Source organism: Lepidochelys kempii, chromosome 16 (genome assembly GCF_965140285.1).
Source record: "Lepidochelys kempii isolate rLepKem1 chromosome 16, rLepKem1.hap1, whole genome shotgun sequence".
In the NCBI taxonomy this organism is placed as follows: domain Eukaryota; kingdom Metazoa; phylum Chordata; order Testudines; family Cheloniidae; genus Lepidochelys; species Lepidochelys kempii.
In genome coordinates, this window is record NC_136395.1 from 23,605,224 (window position 1) to 23,631,758 (window position 26,535).

General features: G+C 45.1%; 1 protein-coding gene across 8 annotated transcripts in view; it reads right to left on the minus strand.

Moving 5' to 3' along the window:
* KCNT1 (potassium sodium-activated channel subfamily T member 1) overlaps positions 1-26,535 on the minus strand; it is a 169,996-nt gene that overhangs the window by 74,554 nt on the left and 68,907 nt on the right. For 5 of the 8 annotated variants that reach the window (XM_078849050.1, XM_078849049.1, XM_073314260.2 and 2 more), the window contains one exon: positions 3,916-3,995. In XM_078849050.1, coding sequence (XP_078705176.1) covers positions 3,916-3,995 — 80 coding nt within the window. Of the gene's footprint in view, positions 1-3,915; positions 3,996-24,063; positions 24,106-26,535 lie in introns of all 8 variants that reach the window. The other 3 variants (XM_078849048.1, XM_073314269.2, XM_073314265.2) reach the window with 1 other exon arrangement.

Sequence of the window (26,535 nt, forward strand, 5' to 3'; positions counted from 1 at the left end):
TCATTCTCATCCCACAAGAAGTCGTCCATTGCCAGAACTTCCCAGGAGCAATCAATTATTCTATTTTTGTCACTCACAATCCCATCTGGGACACTTTCTGAGGTCTCACTGGTGATTGGTAAGCAGCAGACATAATAGCTCTTCTGTTTTGATGGAAGTGTCCAGGGCACATTCATTAATGTTTGTGTCAAGTTTAATAAAGGGTAAAAGAGGGCACATGACTCTTGTGAGGGTATGTCTAGACAGCCATCACTGGGTGTCATGGCAGCTCAAGCAGACATACCCGAGCTAGCTTTAAACTAGCTAACTCGGATACCAGAGCAGTGAAGTTGCAGCAGCCTGGCCTGTACAAACCTACCCAAACTCTGGGTAATGACTTGTAGGGTTGCCCGCGCTGCATCTCACGCTGTTACAGCTTCACTCTTCCAGTACCTGCCCTAGCCACATTAAAGTTAGTTCAGGTAGGTGGGCGTGACCTGCCCACTTAAACACTATTCTGAGGGTTTAAATAGGATTTAATTAGTGCACCTACCTTGTGCTGTCCTCTCCGCACAGGGGTGAATTTCACCCACACAGAATAGAACCTCATCGAGACAACCTAACATTTGCAGAGCTTCTCTTTGTAACATGGCATTTAAGACAACACACCCACGATGTTAAACCGGGAATCAGGGATGTCCCATGTACTGCTCTTTCACTTGTACAAGAATGTATAGCTTAAAGGGGGGGTGGGAAATACGTGGAAAATCACTTCCTATTAACCTGGGAATCCCTGAAGAAAAGACACGGAAAGACACAGGAGCCCTGAACTGGATAATAACTTGTAGGTGTACACAGCAAGGAGAAACAAGAGCCCCATAATAGCTTTAAAGGATGCAAATTTATTACAAGTTCATAATTAGTTTGTCAAAGATCCACTCAGCAAATGCATTTCAGAGTACTGTAACTGGCTGTATCATATATACAGAATATTGATTTGTGGTTATCATCATGAGTGAATATTAAGTGATGTAATATTGAGGTTCTTGCACATCTGGCTGCCCACATCACCCTCTTCATCTCTGTTATATTATATCTACGAGTGGTCATTACTCACAGTAACTAATTATTAATTATCAGGGGGTAGCCATATTAGTCTGTATCCACAAAAACAATGAGGAGTCTGGTGGTACCTTAAAGACTAAGATTTATTTGGGCATAAGCTTTCGTGGGTAAAAAACCCACTTCTTCAGATGCATGGAGTGAAAATTACAGAAAATCTGTAATTTTCACTCCATGCATCCGAAGAAGTAGGTTTTTTACCCACGAACGCTTATGCCCAAATAATTATCAATTAGTTTCCCATTCTGCTGCCTCTGACTGACATGAAGTCCTCAGCTTTAATAAGAATGAGACAGACGTGGTTATCCTAAACACCTGGAGTAACCAGTTAATTACAAATAGTAAACAGACAGATGGCTGACCCATGGCTGACACTGGGAGCAATGTTCCCTCTAATTTTTGACAGGATGTGTACGCAAAATATTTCTTATGTGCAAATTTTTGAAGCAGAGTTCAAATTTGTGCGCCATGAGGCAAATGCACCCAAGCGAGTTAAAAAGCTTATACATTTAAAAAGTTTTAATTTGCAATTTGTGACAATAGTTTTACACCATGTTATTTTATAAATGTAATTTTTAAATACTTAGAAAAAGGAAATTTAACTTCCTTTCCCTTTCTTCCCCTTGCCAGCTAATAGAATCTGGCTGTGTTGATAGATGGTGGGCAACAATGTCAAAAGTTGCCCGTAAATGATATTTCGGCCTGGCTCCGATGTAGTATTTCATTTTTTGAGTGCGCGGTGTTTCGCCGTGCGCGTGGGGTTTAGGATCTCTGTGCGCGCGCACTCACGCACAGCTTAGAGGGAACGGTGGCTGGGAGGGGTATAGCCATCTACGAGACAGTGCCAAGGAGCTTATGTACCAGCTTCCGTGAATATTGTGCCTGCTGACATTAAACCAGATTCCAGCTTCACTGCATGCGCGTGCCCCTTGAGTCACACGTACATGTATGTTTCACCCCAATCAGAAGATTGCTCCCATTGTACACATCACTGCGCCACCTTGATGGCACAACCATCAGATGTTGCACTGCCCTGCATGCTGATCGGGTATACGATCAGGGTGAGAAGCAATGCAGAGAATAAAACCGCTTTACATCTTGTCCTGCACCACTGCCCCCCACCTGCAATATTCCCTCTCACTGGAACTTGCCCTGCTCTGTCCAGCCTTTCTAAGCTGCCAAATCTGATATCCCAGTAACAAATGCCTTAGTCTTGGGTCTCCCTCTAAGCTGTGGGCATCATAGAATTTAGTGACTCACTACTTCTGGGGTAGACAAGCTTTCAAGCTACACTGAGCTCTTCCTCAGGTCTGGGAAAGGTACTTAAGAGTGTCACAGCTAAATACAAGATTGAACAGACAGAATATCTGCTAGTTACTTATGCTAAACTAAGGGACCATTCAAGGTGAACTGCACCATTAAACACCCCTGTAGTCATAGGACAAATGTGGGGGGGGAGTTAGTGGGTTACACATTGTTGTAATAAGCCATAAATCCAGTGTCTTTAAGACCACGATTTTTATGGTCTAACAGAGTTATGAATTTAAGCTCTCAGGCTTGGATTTTGAAAGTGTTGTGCAGGTTTCCTTTGAGGATGACTGATAGGTCAGATAGAGAGCGATCGCTTTGTGAAAAGTGTTCACCCACAGGTGATAGGGTGGTTTTGTCTTTTATCATTTTACTCTGAGAGTTCATTCAGGAGCACAGTGATTGTCTGGTTTCACTCACATAGCTGTCCTTGGGGCGTTTGTTTAGTGCATTGGATGAGGTATGCCATATGTTGTGATAGGCATGTGTGGGACCCATGGATCTTGAAAGGTGCGTTATGGGGGATGTTGTTCATTGTAGCAGTGGGGATACATCTGCAGGTTTTGCATCTGTTGTTCTGGCAGGGTCTGGTGCCGTTCTGAATTGGTGTCCTGGTCTGTGGGGAGCTCACTTCTGATGATGAGCTTGGAGAGGCTGAGGGGTTGTTCTGATCAGATAATAGGAAGAGGAAGAGCTTGAAAGCTGTGTAACTCGAAAACGTCTCTCTCTCTCTCAACAACAGAAGTTGGTCCAGTAAAAGATAATTCCTCACCCACCTTGCCCCTAATAGTCTGGAACCGACATGGCTACAACAATACAGCATACTACAGGGGTAGTCATTTCGCTTGTAAATCTAGAGGCGCTGAGCATCACCCCTGTAAAATGCAGCTAGGTGCCATAGTAGTGAACACTCTATAAATGCCGGTGATGCGGACAATAGAAATATAGGGTGCTGCTTTCCTGTCCTCCCTGTGGAATCATGTTCTTCTCAAGAAAGGAAACCCACTCCCACACCAGTCTGCTTTCACAGATGAAACTCGTTAACCCAGCTACATCTAAGGCTAACACGCAAAAAGATAGTCCTCAGTGCTGGGAACCGGCACTCTGAAAAATCGACATCAGGGTACAGAAGAACCCTTGAGGCAGCACTGCCAAGGGTACGGTGCTGAAATGTTGCAACCACTAGATGGCACTTGCTTTCCATCCTAGGACTGATGGAGACTGGTCAATGTGAGCAGCAATTTATTGCTCAAGTTAATAAGTATGCAAAAAAATGTATTATCCTACACATTGTAATCCATCACCTCCATACAAATATTGCTCAAACAGATTTGCTGTGGCTAATAGACCTGAGAGAGAGAGAGAGAATCTCTCTCTTTCTATTTTGTAGCCAGTTAGATTTTTCTTTTTCCCCCCGCTCATTCCTTTCATTTCAGATAACCTAGTTATTATTGTAATTACCAGGAAAATAAAACTGTCATGGAGTGTCTTGGTACAAACACTTACTTGATCTTTGGTTTTTGATGAAGAACAGCTTGAGACGTTCTTTAAAGGTGTTTTCATTTACATAGAACTCAACCTGTACCCTGTGAGCAGAAAGGAAAGAGAACTGAATTAACTGGGGCTGTCGTTAGTAAAGGTTTCATCTCAAAATCTTCCCACCTCTAAATACGTCCCATACCACCAGGTGCTGTTTCTATATTTCTCACCCACCTTTTCCAACAATCCATCCTGTGAACAAGATTTAAATAAGAAACCATTAGAATGCTGCACAGAGCAGTAACCAGATGTTACTCTGGGGCCCGATCCCAAGCCCGATTCTGCTCAATTTATGTTGCTCCTAAAGCACAAAAGGTCTGGAAAGCAGCCAAAACTCCTACGCAAACATTTACAGCCGAAAAATAGAAGATGTGCCAGGGTGTTGCAAGGTCTGGCCTGGGGCTATGCTGAACTATTCTGGCTCCAGGATGGGGAAGCTGCAGATGGCCCTCCTGCTCTGATCAGCTACTGGAAATGAGACCTTGCGGTGACAAAATGCAGCCATGATAATTACCTGCATACACATACTTTAAAAAGCCATAGCAACGCATTAACCTGTAAGACAGACTACGGCCTCTTAAACAAGCTGTGTGGTTAACCCAATCACCCCATGTGGGTACAAGCTGCTCCATCATGTCCCGCAGGACAACAGATTCTAGCTCCTCTAAGCACACAGGAAGAAAGTTCCTCAGCAAGTCAGGATCAAACTGGGAAGATCCATGTTAATACCGAGCGTGGCACCTACAAGCTGCTGCATTCAGAAAATTGGTGTGACCAGTTCCTTATGGCCATCACTTCACAGCAAGTGGGCAGACATGTTCTGCACTCACTTCCAGCGGCCACGTGATCAAGGGGAGCCTCCCACAGGCCACACTGCAGTGGCCTAGTCTGGCAGTCGCAAAGACATGGCTAGCTGAGGTGGAAGCACGCCATGGGCCATACAGGGGAAGGATCCCTAATTGGTGAGATCTCCTCCTCAGCGGGCTCAGATCCGTGTAGTCATGACGATACGCAGCAGCTGAAGATCTGGCCCTTAGTGTTGATAATGGATCAAGTTTTAACGTAACCAGAGAGTTAGGAAAGACCTCCCTGCTGCAGCGTAGACCCTGACTTCCCCAAAGGCATTCTCTGCCCTCCGACAGCCATTTGCGCTCACAGCCCTTTCCTACAGCACCTGGGCAAAGGGAGCGACTGATAACACCTCACTCCTTGGCAACCCGTTAGAGACCCAGCACCATGTCACACATGGCAAGGGCCACAGCACAGAGAAACGGCCGTGGTTGCCTGACAACTGGCAAATGAAACAAAAATGGATGCATTTGTCAACCAAAGTCACCTGGGAATCCAGAAGTTCCCCATAACTTTTAACTTCTTGGGCAAAGGATAGATCACCCCACTCAGAGGAGGCGGTCCCCATTCCTGCCACACCCTACCATTACCTCTATCTGCTCTGGAGCAAACTACAAGTGCCTTCCTCTTGACCAAGCCCTTCCCGCTATCTGAAGCCCTCTGAAATACAGCACAATAAATCTCCCTGTGACGGCAGTTCAACCACAACGGGGGCTGCTGCAGCATCAGTGGGTGAGAGGAATGTGAGAGAGGATCTACAGACCCAACCCCGTGGATTTCGCTGGAGGATTTGCCTATGTGAGGACTGCAGGTTCAGGTAACAATACATCCATGTCTTGTTTTCGAAAAGAAAAACACGTGCCATTTTCAAGTTCCTAAGAGGATACCCACCAGAGAGCTAAAAACTGTTTTTAAAAGGTACTTGCCCATGTTACTTTAGGGCTCCCAGGTGAAAATATTTTATAGTTTAACCAGAAAATTGCACTGTTACCCAAACTAAGTAGAACAGCTGCCTTCTTTGCTGGCCATTGTCAGCATTATTAGCTACATGTTAACTTCATTATGGAAACATAATTAATGTTTAGTCTGATGAGACTGCTCTGCCCAAGAATGGTATGTAAATCTTCAATGAGACTGGCTGGATTCAGTGTTATTATATTGTTGCTTGTTCATCATGTAGTCAGTTATTTTATCTACTATTCAGTCCATTAGGAGGTTATTGCTTCAACTCACTGTATGCCATATTTTAACATGGCATGTTGATAGCGGATCTAATCTTGTTAAAGGCAACCAATGACTTGTTTTCTGTGTAATGTTCCAGGAATAATCCTTCCAAATTCCTGACCAGAACTTTGGAGCAACCAAAGAAACACTGCTTTCCTTGAAAAAAGAAAAGGAGGACTTGTGGCACCTTAGAGACTAACCAATTTATTAGAGCATAAGCTTTCATGAGTTATCTGATGAAGTGAGCTGTAGCTCATGAAAGCTTATGCTCTAATAAATTGGTTAGTCTCTAAGGTGCCACAAGTCCTCCTTTTCTTTTTGCGGATACAGACTAACACAGCTGCCACTCTGAAACCTGCTTCCCTTGAGAATTTCTCCCAGGTTTTACACTGAGCCCAGTACAAGCTGGGAAAGGATTTTAGGAACTGAGTGAGTGCAGTGCAAATAGCCATCCAAGATCTGAAGGGCTTCCAGGGACTCAACAGTCTACAAGAAATTCAAGCCAAAAATTTGGAGCACTGTTGCTTCACACATCACTGACTTCCAAAGTACTACATATAAAATATGAATGTCTTTCTATTTCAGGTAGAGGGTGGTGCCTGGTTTTGCATCGTGACTTTCACCCAGGTAAAACTAGATGAGGCTTGGTTTGTTTCGTTTTCACTTTATTGCAAGATTTACAATATTCAAATCTTCTCCAAATAGCTTCAATTCCATTACAACCTCCCCAACTCATACCTCATCTCTCCTTAACCACCCAGCCTTGCTCTGCATTCTGAGTTTGCTCCTGTACACTCAAAGATGAAAAGATTTAGGGGGTCTTTAACGCTGTCACTGTTGCAACAGAACGAGAGTGGTCATGAGGCGTCAGAGATTCAAAGGAACGTCCTCGTATGTTGAAAGGCAGGGCTTGCCCCTTGTAGCAGCTATGTTCAGCAGGACTGAAGCTGTTAAAAAACAAACCAAGTCTACAAGACGACAAATTACCTCTGTTGCTAAGATACCTGATTTGACCATTCCAGCCAAACCTCCAATTGCTGCCAATTGCCTCTGAATTTTACTTGACATTTGGGTATGTTGATGGTTTATTGTATCAAAGGAATAACAACGCCTGACAGGCAGGGAGTCTCCGGGGGACCTTCATCAGGCTTAAGGCTACAGATGGTGCTCGAAGGCCCTGAGGGGAAGGAGTAGCAATTAACATTAAATAAGGCCCAGATTCACCACAACAGCTACTATTCTACACACAAAACCTCTCAGGCCACCTTCTTCTCCTCTACTACCCCCGACAGATACTTCCTCCAAATCCTGTCGCCTGTCCCCACCTATAGACTTGCTTCTTTCTCACTTGGACAGTCCCGGTCCACCCGAGCTCACTCGGGCCTGGCTCAACATCCCGTTTCTAAGTTGTACGGAGAGGAGAACTCAGCAGATTGTTCTGCCTCATGACGAAGGGAGATGGAAGCACAAGTGCATCAAACGCAGAGGTCAAAGTCAGGCAGGTCAATACCTAAGCACCCAGAAGCCGTGGGAAGGAAGGTTTCCCGTCAGTTACATGTGTTATTTCAGAATTTATAAGGCCAAAGTCCAACCCAAAGCCAAGGCTCAAGCAAGGTCTGAATTTTATCCTGGATCCTCTGCCTAAAGATCAAGAAGGCAACTCAGCGAATGCCCTGTACTTCAGCCATTGTTTGTGGCTGACCTTATAGTCACCTGAATAAATGGCACAATGGGGAAAAGGGAGGTGATTTTAATATGAAGTGCAAATCTCATGCCTGGATGCTGGTGCTAAAACTGAGACGGGCTGGCAGAAGTCAGAGTCACAAGCCTAAGAACCAACCTGAGGGTGCAGATCTGGGAATCCATCGCTCTGTTATCCAGGATGTGCAACCAAAACCAGTCCCCTCCCTTGCAATACCTGCATGACAACTGCAACTATTTCCATTTTCATCTGCAAAAGTGAGGGAATTGAAACCCTAGACTTGTTCTAAGATGCCCAAGGCTGTGGGGGAAGCAGAGTTCGACTGCCGTAAAAGTATCTAGAGGCCTTTACAGACACTCTTGAAGCACCTCTCTTTGGCATTACTGCAGCTTCCCAGGTTGTAAATTACAGTTAGATTTGCTAATCAGAGCATAAAGGATTTTTCTGTAAATTAGCAATGGCTCTGTGTTTTATATTATAAGCAAGAAGGAGCCCATTAGTTACTATTAAACCTAGCAAAGCAGCCAAGTGCAGTGAATTAGCAATCTCTGTGCTTCACTGCATGCTGTCTTTAGAATAACTGCTATTCTTCTTCTTATTATTATTATTATTTTTTAAAACAACAACAAATTACCAGAGATAGTTGAAATATGATTGGGGACTGAAATGAAATGACCCGGGCATGAAAGTGGAGAGCTGCGGTTGTCATGCCATCCTCCACTATCCCATTCCTTTGCACCTATGTAACTGCCTGCACATATGGGGTTAGGTCTCGCCAAAAATTCAAGGCCTGGCACAGCCTGGACGGGAAGATTATTTAAAAGGAAGCCGGGCTATCAGCTTTAACAGCAGGGACAGCTAAATAAATACTTATTAGGCAAGAATGCCGAGCAGCTGAGGCATGGAGAGCAAGAGGGTTTTTTTAGAAAACCTGGTCATGGTTTCAGAATCCCTGTCCAGCCAGGGGGGGTCTACCAAGAAGCGCTGACATTTTGATGTTACTGTCCCCAACCCTTCTGCTGGGAAGTCATGAGACGTACAGGAAGCAAAGGTCACCTTTGGAGTGAATGAGAGATCAGCTCCTCTGAGCTGTTTTCTGGTAAACTCTCTTACTAAGTTAAAACTATTGTTGGTGAATTTAGGACTGTTCAATTCATGTATAAATATAACTTTATGAATGGTAAGATCATCATCCCCAGTTACAGTAGCCAGGATGAAAATGTGGAAGGGATAGAAAAAACCTTACAAACTTCAGGCCACAAGCCGACTAACTTCCTGGGGCCAGGAAGAAACTTCCTTTCCTCTCAGGAATGTTATGCATGATCACTTCACACCTTCCTGTGAATGATTTGGGACTGGCCACTAGCACAGACCGGAGGCCCGAATGGACTGCTGGTCTGGTCTAGGACAGCAGTTCTTTGGCAGTGATTGGGTTATGCCACGTGGAACTAGATAACACAGTGGTAAGTCAGGCCCGGAGGGAGTTAAAGACATCAGCCCTCAAGTTAGACCAAAGCACACTGCTGCTAATCCTGCCACATCCCCAAAGCTACTGCTGAAAAGACTGCATTTAAGGCAAAGCCGGAGGCTTCTGGGTCATCAAGCTACATTCAGCCTCAGACACCAAGTCATTGGGCAAATCACTTCACCTCTCTGTGTCCCTCAGCCAAAGCAGGTGGAAACTGGGGGGAAGAAACCAAGGACCTTACAAGAGAGCAGATGCTGTTTTCCTGACTGAGCTAATTACAGAAGAAACACCCTGCTAGCTTGCCTGTACATACACTTGTGACTACAGTGATGCTGGCAGAGAGACTGCGCAATATGCCGTTTCACTGGCAGTATATTACTGAAAGATGGACTCCATAGCACAGGTGATAACAAACAGACCGCAGCTGGGAGATCTGGCATTCACGCTGCTCATGCTGCAAGGCGGGACGTGCTTACTAAGACAGTTTGCAGCTCTCAGCTTTGGGTGGAATGAGCAACTTGTGGAAAGAAATTTGAACAGACATTTATACCTCATCAGGAGTAAGGGCTGGAAAATTTACAGCATTAAGCAAGGAAATCTATAAGACACACAAAGAGCCAAATGCGCCCGTGCTGTAAGCCCATGGAGCTTCTCCCAGTGTACAGCAGGCCCAAAATATTAATGCCCTGAAAGAAGGCAGGAGGAGAAACGTACAGGGCTAGACGTGACTACAAGCACCATGCACCGCTCATCCTCCACAATCAAAGCTGAGAAGCTGGAGTTTAGAAAGCAAACAGAATTCCTGGAAACTCCAGGCAGTTTGTAGTTTTATAATGGAAAGAAGGATCTGAATTGAACACAGCTGGAATAATAGAAGCTACCTGCAAGCAACTTTGTCATCCTAAAACCCATTTTGCCTGTTTGTCAGTTGCTCACATGTTAGAAATGGAGACAGGGAACAGACCAACAGCCTGCAATGCTCAGATGGTGCAATACAATTCTGAAAAATGTGACATCGCTCCCGATGTAATGGGTTTTTTGAGATGATGAATATAGCAGAACTCCGAGAACCATATGCTGCTAAACAACATGCACACAGAAAAACTGCCAGGAAAAAATATCAGCAAAATTTCTGAAAGTATTTACATCGGCACAGTCTAAATGATGTGTCAGTTCCAAGCAGAAATAAATGAGAAGCTTCGTAAGAAAGCTCAGGCGTGTTAAGATGAATTATTTCCAAAGTTAGACTCACAAAACAATTTATCTGTGTCAGGGCACATTTTTTACAAATAAATCAGATGGCTGGAAATACTCACTACATGGCACGCATGAGCTCACTGCTCTCTGTCTTTGTTAAAACTTGTCATCAAACACGGCAAGCGTCTGGTCTCCAGCTAGGGCACTGATCAATATATGCTAATTCATCAGAGCTGCAGAGAATTAAACACATCTGTACAAAAGAGACGCTTTCCAAAAACATGGCCTGTCTTACAGAAACATTTGCGTTAGTTATGAAGAAACCAGCAGCAACGTCACTCTTAGGTTTCAGACAGATGGCGAGCTGATCTATGGCAGTACTAGTCACTTAAAAATTATGAATATAAACACTGATAGATGAAAGCACTGAATGATTATAGAAGATATTTCTCTATGTGACAAACGACTGTATGTATTCATCAGTTATAAACTGCAACCATACAAAGAAATGCTCTTAAGGCGAGCTAAAACGGCAAGATCTCTGCAGCAGGGACTGTTCTTTCTTTCTTTCTTTCAACAAGACAAAAGAAAGACAGACAGAAAGACAAAATCGCAGGGTCTACACACTCTCATTCTTTGGGTCTGGAACCAAATTTTACAGCTGGCTCTGTAATGCTCCTAAGTTCCTGAACCAAAACCCCAAGTGCCCTGGGAAATTACCACTGGCAGTTCGAGTGCCTCTCCATTCTTAAATAAATAGAATAATTAAACTGTATCATTCAACAGCTGAGTTGTTTAGAATTCTCACCGGACCCTTCCCTCCCCCTTTCATGACTGTAGCAGAAGCAGAGAATTTAGAAGTGGGGTAATCATCAGAAAGTTATTGACATAATTATGGGAGACGGGAGGAGGTGTCAGCACCCCAACCTTGCTGGGCAAGAGGAGGAGAAGGCCATCCCAGCAAAGCACACAACCTGGGCTCTGGGATCAGGCAGTACTGAGTGTGTTCAAATATATAAGGGAAATGACAGGGATGAGGTGAAGGGACCCCACACAGTCCTTGGAGGGGAAATGGAGTTAAAACCCATCCCAAATGTCTGCACCCCCTCACACTCTGCAACCAGGGATGGGTGGATTAGCAGGTGCTCCCCCATAAATGCTCGAGCATCACGGGCAGCAGGACCTCAACTCCCTGAAGGTATAAACCTGCTGGGAGGGAGATGGAGAATAGAGGAGGAAACAGTGAAAACAGACTCCCAGAGGTCCACAGATGCACAAACTGCCACTCGCTCCTTCTTGCGACATTCAGCACAAAGTTGACGAGTCTGTTTAGTAAGCATTCAGGTGGGTAAATAAATGAGAGGTGTCACCTCTGCTTGACTTCACTTAAATCCCTTGCAAAGGCAAAGGTCTGCCTCTTGGGCAAATGATCCCCTCCTCCCTGAACCAGGGGGCAAATCCTCACATGGGTACTCTACACACACTCAAGCATGCCAAGGGCAGCAGCCCCAGCAAAGGCATCGAGCTCAGTCTGACCCAGAGCCAGGTATGTCCTGATTTGGAATAATGCAATAGTGGGGTTCGCACAATTCTGAGACACAAATACCGCCAGGCACTGTTTGTGCTCCACATTCAGCAGGCATTTTCAAGCACATCAGCTGTTAGCCGGAGGGCCTGATCGAGGCTCTCAGGCAGCTTCTTTGTTCAAGGAGTCATTTGCACACAGGGGATTGTTCAGAAAGGATTTATTTTGGTGGGCGGGGAAAGCAGAGATATAAACCCACCTCTGCTGCAAATACAGTTCAGGGCAGAATGTCATGGGGTGGGGAGGTTCCCATTACTGCCGCCTCTGGCTGAGAAAAATGATCGAGCCGTCTTTCAGAAAGAAAGAAGGCAAAGCCCAAGATGCAGCAAGGAGGAACGTTTTGCTCCAAGTCATCACGCCCCTTCCACGGACAGGATTTGCCAGGTGGTGGGTGTATTATTGATGCATTCAGAGGGAACCGGGGGCAATCTTCCTGAAGGTGAGTTAGCATGGCAAATAAAGCAGCACGTTATACTCAGGGCGAAAAAACCAGGCCCCGCTGTTAAATCACCTGGTGCTTTCAGGCTAATGCACACATGGATGCCTGCGCTGTCTGGTGCTACCCGTTCAGGTAGGAAGCTGCAGGTCACCTCCTGTAGCTGCAAGCCGGCAGGTTACCATCTAGCAGTTACGTTAAGTGCCCAACTCAAACGAATGGGCTGCCACTGCACAAGGCGAGAGCTTTAAAAGGGAAAAGGTGCAAAGTCCTGTGGGTAGCTCAGTGTAAGTCACCATAAATAGCAGGAGCTGCTAGGCTGCCTTTCCCCTCAGGCTCTGCCCCCTCCTTTCAGCAGACGCCCTCGGGCCCAGTTAAAGAGAGAGCTGAGTGAAAGGGACCAGCTATTGCAGGTGCCTCCCTCTCTGGGCACCCACCTTGAGGTCTGGTAAAGGGGACTGAGGTGCAGAAGGTGCTGGGCACCCTCCTCTACCCCGGGCTGGCTGGGGTAAGTACCTGCAAGGGGCTGACATTTACCCCAGGCAGGGCAACTCCTGCAGCCCGCAGCTAGCAGCATCAGGAAGGCAAACATGGGCCACTGCTCCTGTACGAACCACAGCCGGCATCCGGCAATGGCTGCTTAGAGCCTCCCACGTACAGCACTAAGCAAAGAGAGTAGGCACCATCATCAGTAAAATACCCCCACCAAACCAGTCTCCTCGAACCGTCACTCAGCGATTTGAAGACAACAGGGCAGCTGTGTTCTTCAGGTTAAAAAAGCCTCCTTCTTGCCCTGAGCTACCCATAGGACTTTGCACCAACTCCCCCCTTCCCCCGCAAAAAAACTGAGACACCCAAAATCACTATAGTCATTTTTAAAACTCATGGCTAGCGCTTTGAAAGATTCACCTGATCAACAAAAGCACTGGGAAGCAATGAGAGGACATTAGGGTACCTATATGACAACACCAGACCCTTGGAGCAGTGATTCAGTCCCGGGGTCAGGGGCATGACACCATTGGTACAGTGGCATTGTGCTCACTTACACCATGATGGGATTTTGTCCTTGGACTCTCCTATCTATCTTTACTGATTATTTATCGAAGGCTTGTAGACAGATTTTTTTTTAAAAAATGACACATTTAATTCCTACGTAAATCAGGATCCGACATCATCAACTTGAGCTGGGCATCATGTGGACAAGCACCCCACAACACAGACCTCCTAATGAACCTCAAACTAGACAGACAGTCCCCCTGCCATCGCAAACCCACAGTGTTTACCACCCATGCAATGGCTTTTTGATGTAGATGAATTTAAAGATCTGGATACTCACTTTCTCTTGTTGACCAAGCAGAGTTTGAAACTGAACCCATGGAGATTTTATTTCTGGGAGAAATCTTGCAGCATCTCCCCCAGTCTTTCCAGCCTGGATCCACCCTAGCTGGACTTGTTTTGACCCACTCTGATAATAATCAAAACAAGCCTAGTTAAAAGCCGATTGCTTGAAAGTACTGTAATTACTGTCATTATGCACTTCATAATGCCTGAACAACTTCATTTTCGTAGTACAGGCTTGGTTTCTTTTTGGGTTTTTTTTTTTTTTGGTACTTTATTAACCTAGGATCACAGGCAATTTGTTCCAAGAAGATGAGCTTCCAACAAAAGACATTTGCGTATCCTAACAAGTACAGATCAAGCTAAAAATGAGCACCGCTCCAATCTCAGGAACTAAAAAGGAGCTGTCTGGATAACTAGGAAAAATAAGCAGTTTCATATCTCTGCAGATCTCTTGTATGATAACGGTATCATCCCTAGATATTTCGGGAGAAGGTGAAACAAAAAAATGTAGCCCTCTTTCCTAAGGAAAAAATGGGGCTGAAAAGTTAACACAAATTAATATGCAACACAAACAATAGCAGGACACCGCACATAAAGCTACAAAGCAGAGCTCTCCCAGGTGAGGTGGGAAAGAGAGGGTTAAAAAGAAGATGCACTGTTCCAGCAAAAACATGAGATCCAGAATTTTTTATTTCCATGAGACTTACATGGATATTTCAGACTGGAAAGTCTGCTTACAAACTCGTCCCACCTCAGGCCCTGCGCCACGACTGACTGGCAGATCTGCACAGCACAACCCTCCTCAGATTCCCTTACTGCAATGACAGCTGGGGATGTTTTGAAAACCTAGAAGGCTCCAAAAACTACTGACCAATCAAAAGAGTGGGTTAATATAATGCCAGCTTGCCTTGGATACTGCTGCCATCCAGATGCTTTTTAAAAAGACAGGGGGAAATTCATTCCTAGAAAACCAGTGGAGCTGCAATGGGGTTCATTTAATCCCTAGTTTATGATGTTTTCAAAATTCAATTTTTATAATACTCTCAGAGGAGGAAAGAAGGTGTTGAGTGTAAAACACAGGACTGGAACTCAGGAGATCTGGCTCTGCCACCAACTTTGTGTGTTACCTTGGGCAAGTTACTTTATCCCACTTTTACAGAGAAGTTTTGTCACTGGGCATTGTGAAGCTTAATTAACATTTGTAAAGCTCTCTGCAGTTCTTGACTGGAAGGTGAGAGGGAATAAATGCAAATAATCATTATTGTACCTTAAAAGACTCTTTTCCCCCTCCCAATTTGGCAAACACTGGAATTTTCTTCTCTCTAGTTCAAGCATTTTTTCATATGCACATGGCTGTTTAATCACACCACCAACTAGCAGTTCACACATCTTTCTGCAACAAATCATCCCATTATCTTACCACTGTCATCCTCTGATATTAGCAACACAGTGAATCCGGGAACTGTGTTGGTTAGTGAACCAACCAGAAAGGGGGAGCAGAGATACATGAGCCTTTGTGAGTGTGTGGGAACATGGGACATAGGCCTGGAAGGGCTCTCCTGTGGCACTGAGTCCAGTCCTGTGCTATCACAGGCAATCCTGATATATCACCCAATTCTGAAACTTATCAAGCTCCACCCTAAAACCAGTTAGGTTTCTTGCCCCCACTTCTACTGAAAGCCTATTCCAGAACCCCAATCCTCTGATGGTTAGAAACCTTCTGATTTCCAGTCTAAATTTACTCATGGCCAGTTTATCCCCATTTGTTCTTGTGCCAACATTGCCCTTTAGCTTCAAGAGCCACCCCCGCCCCTGCTGTCCAGCCTTTCTTCCTCCCTCCATGTATTTATAGAGACTAGAGAGCAATCGTATCTGCTCTCATCCTTTGATTTGCTAGGCTAAACAAGCCAAGCTCTTTCAGTCTCCTTTCATATGAAAGGATCTCCATTCCCTCAGTGTAAGAGGGCCCCAGTACACTGCAGCTTAACCATTATTTAAATGGCTTTATTCTTGTTTCTTCACATGATTGAAGTTTGTTCCCTGGATATATACTAGGTTTGTTTGTTTTCGCTGTAATAATTGTGCTGTTTGCATTCAGTAGGTGAGTTGCTTGCTGTATACGCTGAGGCTTAGCAATGCACTTGTTGCACACATAATGTAAGCCTAGCCTCGAGTTTGCAACTACAGACCAAAACAGAGAGCTTGTTTGAAATGAGATGGTGCCACCCAGCATGAAGCTGCATGGGAGCTTCTTGATATTACCTACATCAGTGGTTCTTAAACTTTTGTACTGGTGACCCCTTTTCACACAGCAAGCCTCTGAGTGCAACCCCCCTTATAAATTAAAAACACTTTTTATGTATTTAACACTATTATAAATTCTGGAGGCAAAGCGGGATTCGGGGGGGGGGGAAGGCTGACAGCTCGTGACCCCCTAAGAAATAACCTCACGACCCCCTGAGCGGTGATGACCCCCAGTTTCAGAACCCCTGACCTACACCATGCTGCAAAGCAACAGCTTGCAACCCTGTTACTTGGGTCACTGTTAGTCAAAGCCAAGCAGCAATCACGCAGTTCTAAAATGTAAATACTGCAAAACCTGGAATTTATGTCTTCTAAAAGCCGATTTTATGGCTAGAGCCAGGTTGTTTTAGGTGGAAACAAGGATGGAGCAGAAAGAGGGTCAGACCTAGGTGATCTGGAGTTGCAGCTAGCAAGAGATGTTAAGAGTAACAAGAAGGGTTTCTTCAGGTATGTTAGCAACAAGAAGAAAGTCAAGGAAAGTGTGGGCCCCTTACTGAATGAGGGAGGCAACCTAGTGACAGAGGATGTAGAAAAAGCTAATGTACTCAATGCTTTTTTTGCCTCTGCCTTCACGAACAAGGTCAGCTCCCAGACTACTGTACTGGGCAGCACAGCATGGGGAAGAGGTGACCAGACCTCTGTGGAGAAAGAAGTGGTTCGGGACTATTTAGAAAAGCTGGACGAGCACAAGTCCATGGGGCCGGATGCGCTGCATCCAAGAGTGCTAAAGGAGTAGGCGGATGTGATTGCAGAGCCATTGGCCATTATCTTTGAAAACTCATGGCGATCGGGGAAAGTCCCAGACGACTGGAAAAAGGCTAATGTAGTGCCCATCTTTAAAAAAGGGAAGAAGGAGGATCCTGGGAACTACAGGCCAGTCAGCCTCACCTCAGTCCCTGGAAAAATCATGGAGCAGGTCCTCAAGGAATCAATTCTAAAGCACTTAGAGGAGAGGAAAGTGATAAGGAACAGTCAGCATGGATTCACCAAGGGCAAGTCATGCCTGACTAATCTAATTGCCTTCTATAACGAGATAACTGGCTCTGTGGATGAGGGGAAAGCAGTGGACGTGTTGTTCCTTGACTTTAGCAAAGCTTTTGACACGGTCTCCCACAGTATTCTTGCCAGCAAGTTAAAGAAGTATGGGCTGGATGAATGTACTATAAAGGTGGATAGAAAGTTGGCTAGATTGTCGGGCTCAACGGGTAGAGATCAATGGCTCCATGTCTAGCTGGCAGCTGGTATCAAGTGGAGTGCCCCAAGGGTCGGTGCTGGGGCCGATATTTTGTTCAATATCTTCATAAATGATCTGGAGGATGGCGTGGATTGCACTCTCAGCAAGTTTGCAGATGACACTAAACTGGGAGGAGAGGAAGATACGCTGGAGGGTAGGGATAGGCTACAGAGAGCCCTAGACAAATTAGAGGATTGGGCCAAAAGAAATCTGATGAGGTTCAACAAGGACAAGTGCAGAGTCCTGCACTTAGGACGAAAGAATCCCATGCACCGCTACAGACTAGGGACCGAATGGCTCGGCAGCAGTTCTGCAGAAAAGGAACTAGGGGTTACAGTGGACGAGAAGCTGGGTATGAGTCAACAGTGTGCCCTTGTTGCCAAGAAGGCCAATGGCATTTTGGGATGTATATGTAGGGGCATTGCCAGCAGATAGAGGGACGTGATCGTTCCCCTCTATTTGACATTAGTGAGGCCTCATCTGGAGTACTGTGTCCAGTTTTGGGCCCCACACTACAAGAAGGATGTGGAAAAATTGGAAAGAGTCCAGTGGAGGGCAACAAAAGTGATTAGGGGACTGGAACACATAACTTATGAGGAGAGGCTGAGGGAACTGGGATTGTTTAGTCTGCGGAAGAGAAGAATGAGGGGGGATTTGATAGCTGCTTTCAACTACCAGAAATGGGGTTCCAAAGAGGATGGATCTAGACTGTTCTCAGTGGTAGCTGATGACAGAACAAGGAGTAATGGTCTCAAGTTGCAGTGGGGGAGGTTTAGGTTGGATATTAGGAAAAACTTTTTCACTAGGAGGGTGGTGAAACACTGGAATAGGTTACCTAGGGAGGTGGTGGAATCTCCTTCCTTAGATATTTTTAAGGTCAGGCTTGACAAAGCCCTGGCTGCGATGATTTAGTTGGGGATTGGTCCTGCTTTGAGCAGGGGGTTGGACTAGATGACCTCCTGAGGTCCCTTCCAACCCTGATATTCTATGATTCTAGTGTCATTTCCCTAGAGAGGCAGCTCAATCCCACAGAGCTCCATTAGAGAGCGATCTGGTCATGGCCGGCACATCCATCTCCAACAGCAGTGGCTCTATCAAGTGCCAGTATAACCCTCCATGAAGCCCAGCATCATCCGTATGCTCTAACTCTAACAGAGCAGCTGGTATGTTATAGCTGATCCTGTCACTGCTAAACAGTGGCCTCATAATCCCAGTCTAAAAGGGGGCCAAAGAAAGACAGAAACCTCAGGCGTCTCAGACTCCGGCTGGGATCGGATTCTTTCAACCTGAGCAGGTATGTTCATCTAGCACTGGCAGTCTAATTCAAAGGGGAAAACACAAAACATTCCAAGAAATATCACGTGTTTATGTTTGTGAAAGGCCCCAGCTTGGCAGCCTATCACCGGAGGTCCCGTCCCATCACTAACACTCTGTAGAGAAGCTTGCCTTGACCTTCTCCAAAGTGAAAAGATAGTCTCCATGCCTATTTATTATTTGGCTTTGGTGGAGGCAGCCACAGGAAATGCCAGTGAGCGTCAACTACAGCGGTGATCTTTGGGATGTAAGCACCACGCCAAGACACTGAACGGGAGATATTGGCTGCTAGCCATCACAGATCGGCTATGTGCAATTGTAGGCAGTTTCATTATACCATCCCATAGCAGAACAGGAAGGGAGAAAGACAGTACAGAGATAGGAGGAGAGGCACAAGGCGTAAGCTGAAACGTTCAGAACCCACAAGGGGATTGCCAGGGACATAGCCAACTAAGCCAAGTCTTATGCCAAGATGTAGGATTGGAGGAGGACAAGCTGGGAAATTGAGAACAAGAGACACTAACCCAGAGGGAATGGAGTGTAAGGGGGAAGACAGACAGACGCACAAGCCCACGCAATCCCACCTTCAGAGTCTTTTGTTAAACAAGCCTTTCCAAATCCACATTTTAAGACTTAAAAGAAAAAAAAAAAGAAGCCTTCAAACCTGGGAGTTTGCCAAAGCTTAAAACACTGTTGCAGACTGCCCACACTTTAAATAAGCAGTAATTGAACAATTATTGAAATAAAGGAGGCTATGTGCTTCAATGAAATTACATCAACTCGCTATGGTACAGCTTCAAAGAAAGTGTCACTGAAAAAAAAATTTAAAGGGCAAACTGACAGAAGCAGTGGGACATAGGATACATTTTTATGGGGGTGTATTACAGTAGCACCTAGAGGACCCAGCCAAGATGAGAGTCCCATTGTGCTTGGAGCTGTACAATTCTGTAACCAGAGACAGTCTCTGTTCCAATGAGTTTAAAATCTAAATACTCAAGGGTTGGGAGAGGAGACAGTCCCAGAGAGGGGAGTGATTTGCTCACCATCATCACTGGCAAAGTGGGGAATAGAACCCAACTCTCCTGAGCCCAGCCCTGCACCCCATTCAGCAGCCCACGCACCCTCCCCTGTGTCAGGAATACATTCAGCCTTGGTATCTGGAGGCAGCAGAATGCTGCCTTACCTGCCTTCACTATGCCCCCCTTAAAGGCCATGGGAGCCATCAAGGAGAAATACAAGGACCTGACCCTGTAAGCAGATTCTCATGAGCAGTCCTCACTCACACAAACAGCCCCATTGAAGTCACTGTAATGAAATCCATGGGCTTACTTCCACGATGAAGGGTTTGCCGGATCAGGCCTATATCCATTCCCCCCCCCCCACCGTGCTGGCTGTGCAGCCAAAGAGTGCAGATTCAGGGAGACCTGGGGGCACACAGGGAGAGATCATACAAATTACTCCATGCCTCCTAAGCTCTGTGTGGGTCCTGCCTAGCTCAGGAGGCCCATGAACTTGCTGTGGTTCAAGTTGTTGCAGACTACTTTGTTCTGCTAGATCAGGTCCTTGGTGCACAAGACTTTTCACTCCCTGAAGCCCCAGAGCGTGACACTTCACATCCCTCTTTCCGTAGTGCCGGTGGCTGCATTTTGCAATTTTAAAAATAATTAAAACAGGTGCGATACCTGGGTTTTCTCTGCTCACCAGTGAGCCTGCAGAGAATGGCATCTGTGAGGAACTCAGAATCCCTGGCTATATTCTCTCTCTCAATGAACCTTTTCACCCAGCAAATACACTGATGGACATTTCCCAGACCAAAGCCCTTCCCGTCAGTCTGAATGTCTCTACTCCTAGAGGAGTGCCATAAAGAGCCCATAACATAAAGCTTATGCTCAAATAAATTGGTTTGTCTCTAAGGTGCCACAAGTACTCCTTTTCTTCTTATAAAGAGCCCATAACATTTCTCACTGCAGCAGTCTCTCCACTGAATCTCTGGGATGCATTTAAACAGACACACACGCACACTGCAAACTGAACTAAAAGGAAACTTAAGGCTGATGCAAGCATCCAAGCCCAAATCAGCTCATTCAGCCCAAAGAACACAGCTCCACATGGTAACAAACATGCTACAAGCGGGGCTTCAAAAGAGAGCTTTCGGAGGGGACTGTTCCCTGGTGAGGGTACCAGCCTGGGGTTCTAGGAGGTGAGCTCAGTTCTCTGCTCCACATGCGACCTGAGGCAAGTCACTGAGCGTGACATCTTCAAAAACACTTCTGAGCCTAAGCCCCGTTTTAAAAAGTGACACAGGCAATTTACGAGCCTACTGGAAGTCAATGGGAATTTGGCTCTTGAATCCCTACATTGCTTTTGAAAATAGGGCTGAGGCTCATAAATCATTCCGGTGCTTTTGAAAAATGTTACCCATAATCTCTCTGGGCATCATCTCCCTATCTGTACAATAGGGCTAACAGCACTGCCCGAGCCCACAGGGCCTTGTGAAGAGAAATACAATAAATGTTGTGAGGAGCTCAGACAGTCCAATAATGGCAAGCATACAAGTACTATTGCTAGCTCCCAGGCATCACGCAGCGAAAGACAGTGAGTGCTTATTATATTTATACTAGAGTCAGTCTGAATCCAAAAAGCTGAATCCAAAGAGCCTGTCCTTTCAGGAAGCTCAGATACAGAGGCAAACTCTGCAGTTCCAACCCTGGCCTAACCAAAAGCCCCTAACTGGGCTGTGGGTCTGCATCCAGCTCTTCATGGTGAGCTCAGTTCCCTCACTAGTGCATATGCCTTATGTTCCTTGGATTGTAAACTCTTTGGGAGTTGGGACAGTCTTTTTATTCTGTGTTTGTACAGCACCTAGCACAGTGGGATCCTGGTCTATGACTGGGGCTCCTACGTACCACCACAAAACAGATGAATGAACATCATAATAATAAATAATCCTAAAATTCTATAGGGTGAAATCCTGGCAAAATGCCCATGGACCTCAATAGAGCCAGGATTTCACCCCTAGGCTATTGGTTGGCAAAAACACATTCTATAGTCTGCAGAAGTGCCACCCTCTACTAATCGGTTGCAATTGGTATTTGCTCCCCTTCTGCACAAGCAAAAAGATCAGTGTATATTGGCCAATATCAAATCCGGTTAGTTTAAAGAAACAACATAACGTGATTAAATAAACTAGCCTTCATTGTTTTGTTGCATCTGTAGGCTGCTTGTGGGCAGAATCTTATTATAAAGAAAGCTATAATGCTATAAAAATGCCTTTTATTAAGTGATTTGGGGGGGGGAGGGAGGAAGAGACTTTTGGGGGGGGTGCTCAGGGAGCAGAAATTGCTCCTTTAAACTCCAAATCTCCTGAGCCTCATAATTGACAGCTTTGGTGCAGCTCTGCCTGAAGAGTGTGAAAGTAGCTTTCCTTTCATTTTCCCAGCTAACTCCCTTTAGATTTTTTCCTAAATCCAACGATGGCTCCAGCCATCTAGCACGATGAATAATTGGGTTTTGGCAAACGCCCGGGAGTTCTGCAGTACTTCAGAGGAAAGAGTAAATTTCTGTGAACCAAGAGATCAAAGACTATTAGATGATCAAATAAATGTAAACCAGTGGTACTAAGCAGAAGATTTTGATGTTCTACATTGACTCGCGTGTACTCAGTATTCCAAAGCATTTACAAAGTAATAAGTCAGTTATAGGCAGAGCACTGGCTGAGAACAATGAAGATGTTATACATTTAGGAATTCATCACGCATAGTTTTGGCCATTGCATACTTTTTAGTAAAGGAAAAGAATGTTTGCCAGAATTCAGGCCCACCTGTTGATCACTTTAGATAAGCTATTACCAGCAGGACAGTGGGGTGGGAGGAGGTATTGTTTCATGATTTCTGTGTGTATATAAAGTCTGCTGCAGTTTCCACGGTAAACATCTGATGAAGTGAGCTGTAGCTCACGAAAGCTCATGCTCAAATAAATTGGTTAGTCTCTAAGGTGCCACAAGTACTCCTTTTCTTCTTGGAAAAAACCCTTAGGAGGGGACCTGTTATTTGCACCTGGAAAGGCAGAACGGACCTCACTTCAAGGTCTCATTGGACTCTAACTTGATGGCCCATCTATCTAAGTTTTTATAAGGTCACCCACCACCATGGTATCAATGCCTGTACAGTTTACTGGAATATTTTTGAGCATGTGCAAGCTTCATTAATAGCAAATAGCTTCTATGTTAGAATGCCAGTTTGACAGAGACAAGGGAAATGCTTCACCTTTTGTAAATACCATTGAAAAGTCTGGATGTAATTAATATTGCAGGGTGCCTTTGGAAATACCCACTACAGACACTGATAACTGACCATATACTCATGCCTGGTTTCGTAGAGCAAAGGAAAAGCTATAGATTTGGATTTAGGCTTTGTTGAGGATATAACTTATTACTCTTAAAGTGTTTCTTCTGTATAATAAAGATAAAAACTTAGACTCTAAGCTCTTGGGGCAGGGACCATCTTTTTGTTCTGTGTGTACTGCACCAAGCACAATAGGATGCTAGCTCCTATGTGCTACCGCAGTAGCGACAGTTAGTTATAAAGGAACCATTCTCACCAAAAAACAAATGACACTGTGAAATCGGAACCATGTGGAATGGAAGGAGTAGGGAATTTACAATGTGGAGCTGTCAATTAATAATGTTGCCTAGACGTGAGTTTGGAGACAGGCATGTCCGATGTGTTCCTGGATCTCATTACAGGAATGCCAACAAAAGAGCCACAGACATCAGCAGTCCCACCCTTGCCCAGTAAAGTGGCATAGAAGTGACATAGAATTCTTGTGACCTGATTTTGACTTCATTGTGAGTTGTGGATACTCAGCAAAGGACTTAAGCAATACATGAGCCTTGTGCTGACTTTTTGCCCATGGGTAAGTTTCATCCTTGGTCTTCAGCACTAAGCAGGATTTGGCCCCTAGTATTACATTCAGTGTCTCTTTAAGTTTGGTGCATTCACATGGAATACCTGCATAGATTCAGTCACGAGAGTGCAGCAGCTATTGTCGTCAGGCTCAAAGACTCTATTAAAAGCAGAATAATCCATTACAAGCTGTTAAAATTAAAACTGACCATCGCTGCGTGCAGTAGCTATTACCATAAACACTTGCCTGAGCAAAGAATGTGCAGCCACGAGTCACAAGGAAAACCACATCATCCATTTCTTTTCTATTTGTATATTTTCATAACCTGGAAATGGCATAGGTTCAGTTGTGTGGGAACACAAAGCATTGGCAGTTGAGGGCAGAGAGAAGTCCCGTTTTGGGTGGCTTAGTGTCCAGTCAACGTTCACGTCAAATCCCCAGTAATATTAAGGGGAGTGAAAGGCACACATGAAAAGGGGACTAAAACCCCGGGTTTCTTAAACACAGCTCTTGCATGGCCAAGAAACTCATGCAATTCATGCAGCTGCAAACTTACTGTGAAAGTGAGGAATCCATACTGAAATCTTCTGCATGTGGCCTACAGACACAGAGTAAAAGCATCATAACAAAGGAGACAAACATCAATTATACCATAAGGGTTACCGGGGGAATGGACAGGGCTGAGGGGTACAGACCTGTTAAAGGAAACTAACATAAAACAGACAAAACCAATCATTATAATGGGCCAAATTCAAAGATATGCTATCAAGATCAATGGAGCTGTATGCAATTATCTGGGGTAGAATTTGGCCATGTGTCTCTTAATATCCTGATCAACATACTATTTACTGTGTATTGGATGTTAGGCATCAAAGAATATTCTGTAATGAGATTTTTGTGGGGGGTGTTTACTTTTTTTTTTTTTTTTAAAAGGCCCAGCTATACTATATTCCTACGCATGAAAAAAATAAAATGTTATATTTTTTGCAAATTATATTGCTGCACTATTTTAATACGTCACATCTGTTGGGAATAACTTTTTGGTGTTTCTCACAGGTTACACACCGGATTGATCCTGAATGCATCTGTTTTTATTTTACATTCACTGTGCATTAGACAAAAGGAAGACAGACAAGTAACAGAACAAAGAAGAACAATGAGGGTGGTATTAATGGCACTAATGACAGAAAGGGGAGATGGGATAAGAACACAAGGCGCACGAAAGAGAGTAGGAGTCAAAGGAAACATTCAGTTCCAAACAGCCCTCATGGGATTTGAATGTTCATGTACTGTACATTTCCAAAGTGTAGCTGAGTACTATCTGTGCCAGTTTTCAGGTACCCTTCTCTCTTTTTGTAATGGCTAAGTGTCTTGGTTCTGTTCAGAATCCAGATCCATCAAAAGCTCCTATTCCTCAGCACTGTAGGGCACTATAAAAAGTCATTGATCAGAAGGCTCTGCTACATTAATACAAGTCCCCACTATCTTTAATCTGAAGGCAGATCCACACAACTGCCTTTTCTTCCAGAAAACCAGCAGCCTGCACTGGGCTCTTAGGCTCTGGGGATGACAGAGTCTCCAGGCATTCTGTCTGCACCAGCCCAGGGCCTTCAAAAAACCCAAAGCCAAGCTGAATTTGGTTCCAGAGGGCATTCAAACCATTGTGCTGTCTTCACACTTTCTGGGCTGCCATCCCTTGGCCATTAGTTTAATCAAGATTCTGCTTGGTACAATCAGGAATGCCGAAACTGGACCAGCCCCCTGAAGCATGTGTGAAGCAAAACACCATAATCAATCAGTTGCCACAAGGACCTAAAAACTGGTCTGGTTTTGTTTAATACTTCTCAGGAAAAGCTGAGGACCATTAAAATTGACAAACAATTTTATGCTGCTGAGGACTTACTCCATGTACCAAAAATTAAGATTGCTGCAGTTGGGGCCCAATTTTGTTTGCCACAGAACCCAGGCAAGATTCAGCTCCCCAGATCCTTTTGAACATGGTCCTGCAGAGCTCACACTATGGCCTTTTGCTCCATCACTGGCTCCTGGGAACACAAAGTCCCACAAGGAGAGTAGCCTAAATTCAAATAGTCCACTAGCTGAACTTCACATACGCCAGTACCAAGGAAAAGTGCAAAGGTAAAGAGGAGATCTCAGGGAAAGACTCCATGATGGGCTTCCATTAGCACAACTGGGGGATTCCCCAAATAATCCAGTCCCCACACACCACTCATCCCATGTCCCTCACCTGCTGTAAAACAGAGCTGGGATGAATCTCCCCATAAACTGTTCTCCATTTCCTCTTCATTCCCTAGGTGCATGTGTGGGAGGAAATTGAGTTCACTCTGGCTAAATGATCGTTAATTCCAGTAAGGACTGTGGGATCAGGGTAAAATTTCACTGGCTTCATTTCCTTTGAAAGAGACACATCTCACATGGCTGTAGCCCAAGCACCGTGATTGAAAGGGCCTGGATCTGCAGTCATTACTGAAGTCCCTGGTAGATTAGTACAAGTGAGGGAGGAAGGATGGTCTCTTTGATCAGGATGCTATCTTGGACGTGGGGGACCCCGGTTCAATTCTCTGCTCTGCCTCAGACTGTCTGCGTTACTCTGGGCAAGTCACTTTCGGCTTGTCTGTACAGTTAGAATGGGGCAAGCTGGGGTGTAAATCTACCTCACACCAGCCTGCCACACACACACTGTTCCCTAGTGCACTTGGATCTTCTCCATTTCAAAGTGCACTAGGGGACTGTGTGTGTGGCAGTGGGGTCCCCCCAGACAGTGAGGGGTCCCCCCCAGCTTGGCAGGCCAGTGTAAGGTAGATTTACACCCCAAATTGCCCCATGCTGTTCGCAGAGAAACATAAATCCATTGAAGACTGCGAGGTGCTCAGGTACCACAGAGCGGGGGCCAGATGAGTCCCAGGGAGAGAGAGTGAAGGAAATCTTGAGTAAGCAAAGCAGAGCTGAGACCCCTGGGATAAGTGTCAGTGGATACAGACTCCTGATTGGGTCAGGGCTACCAGCT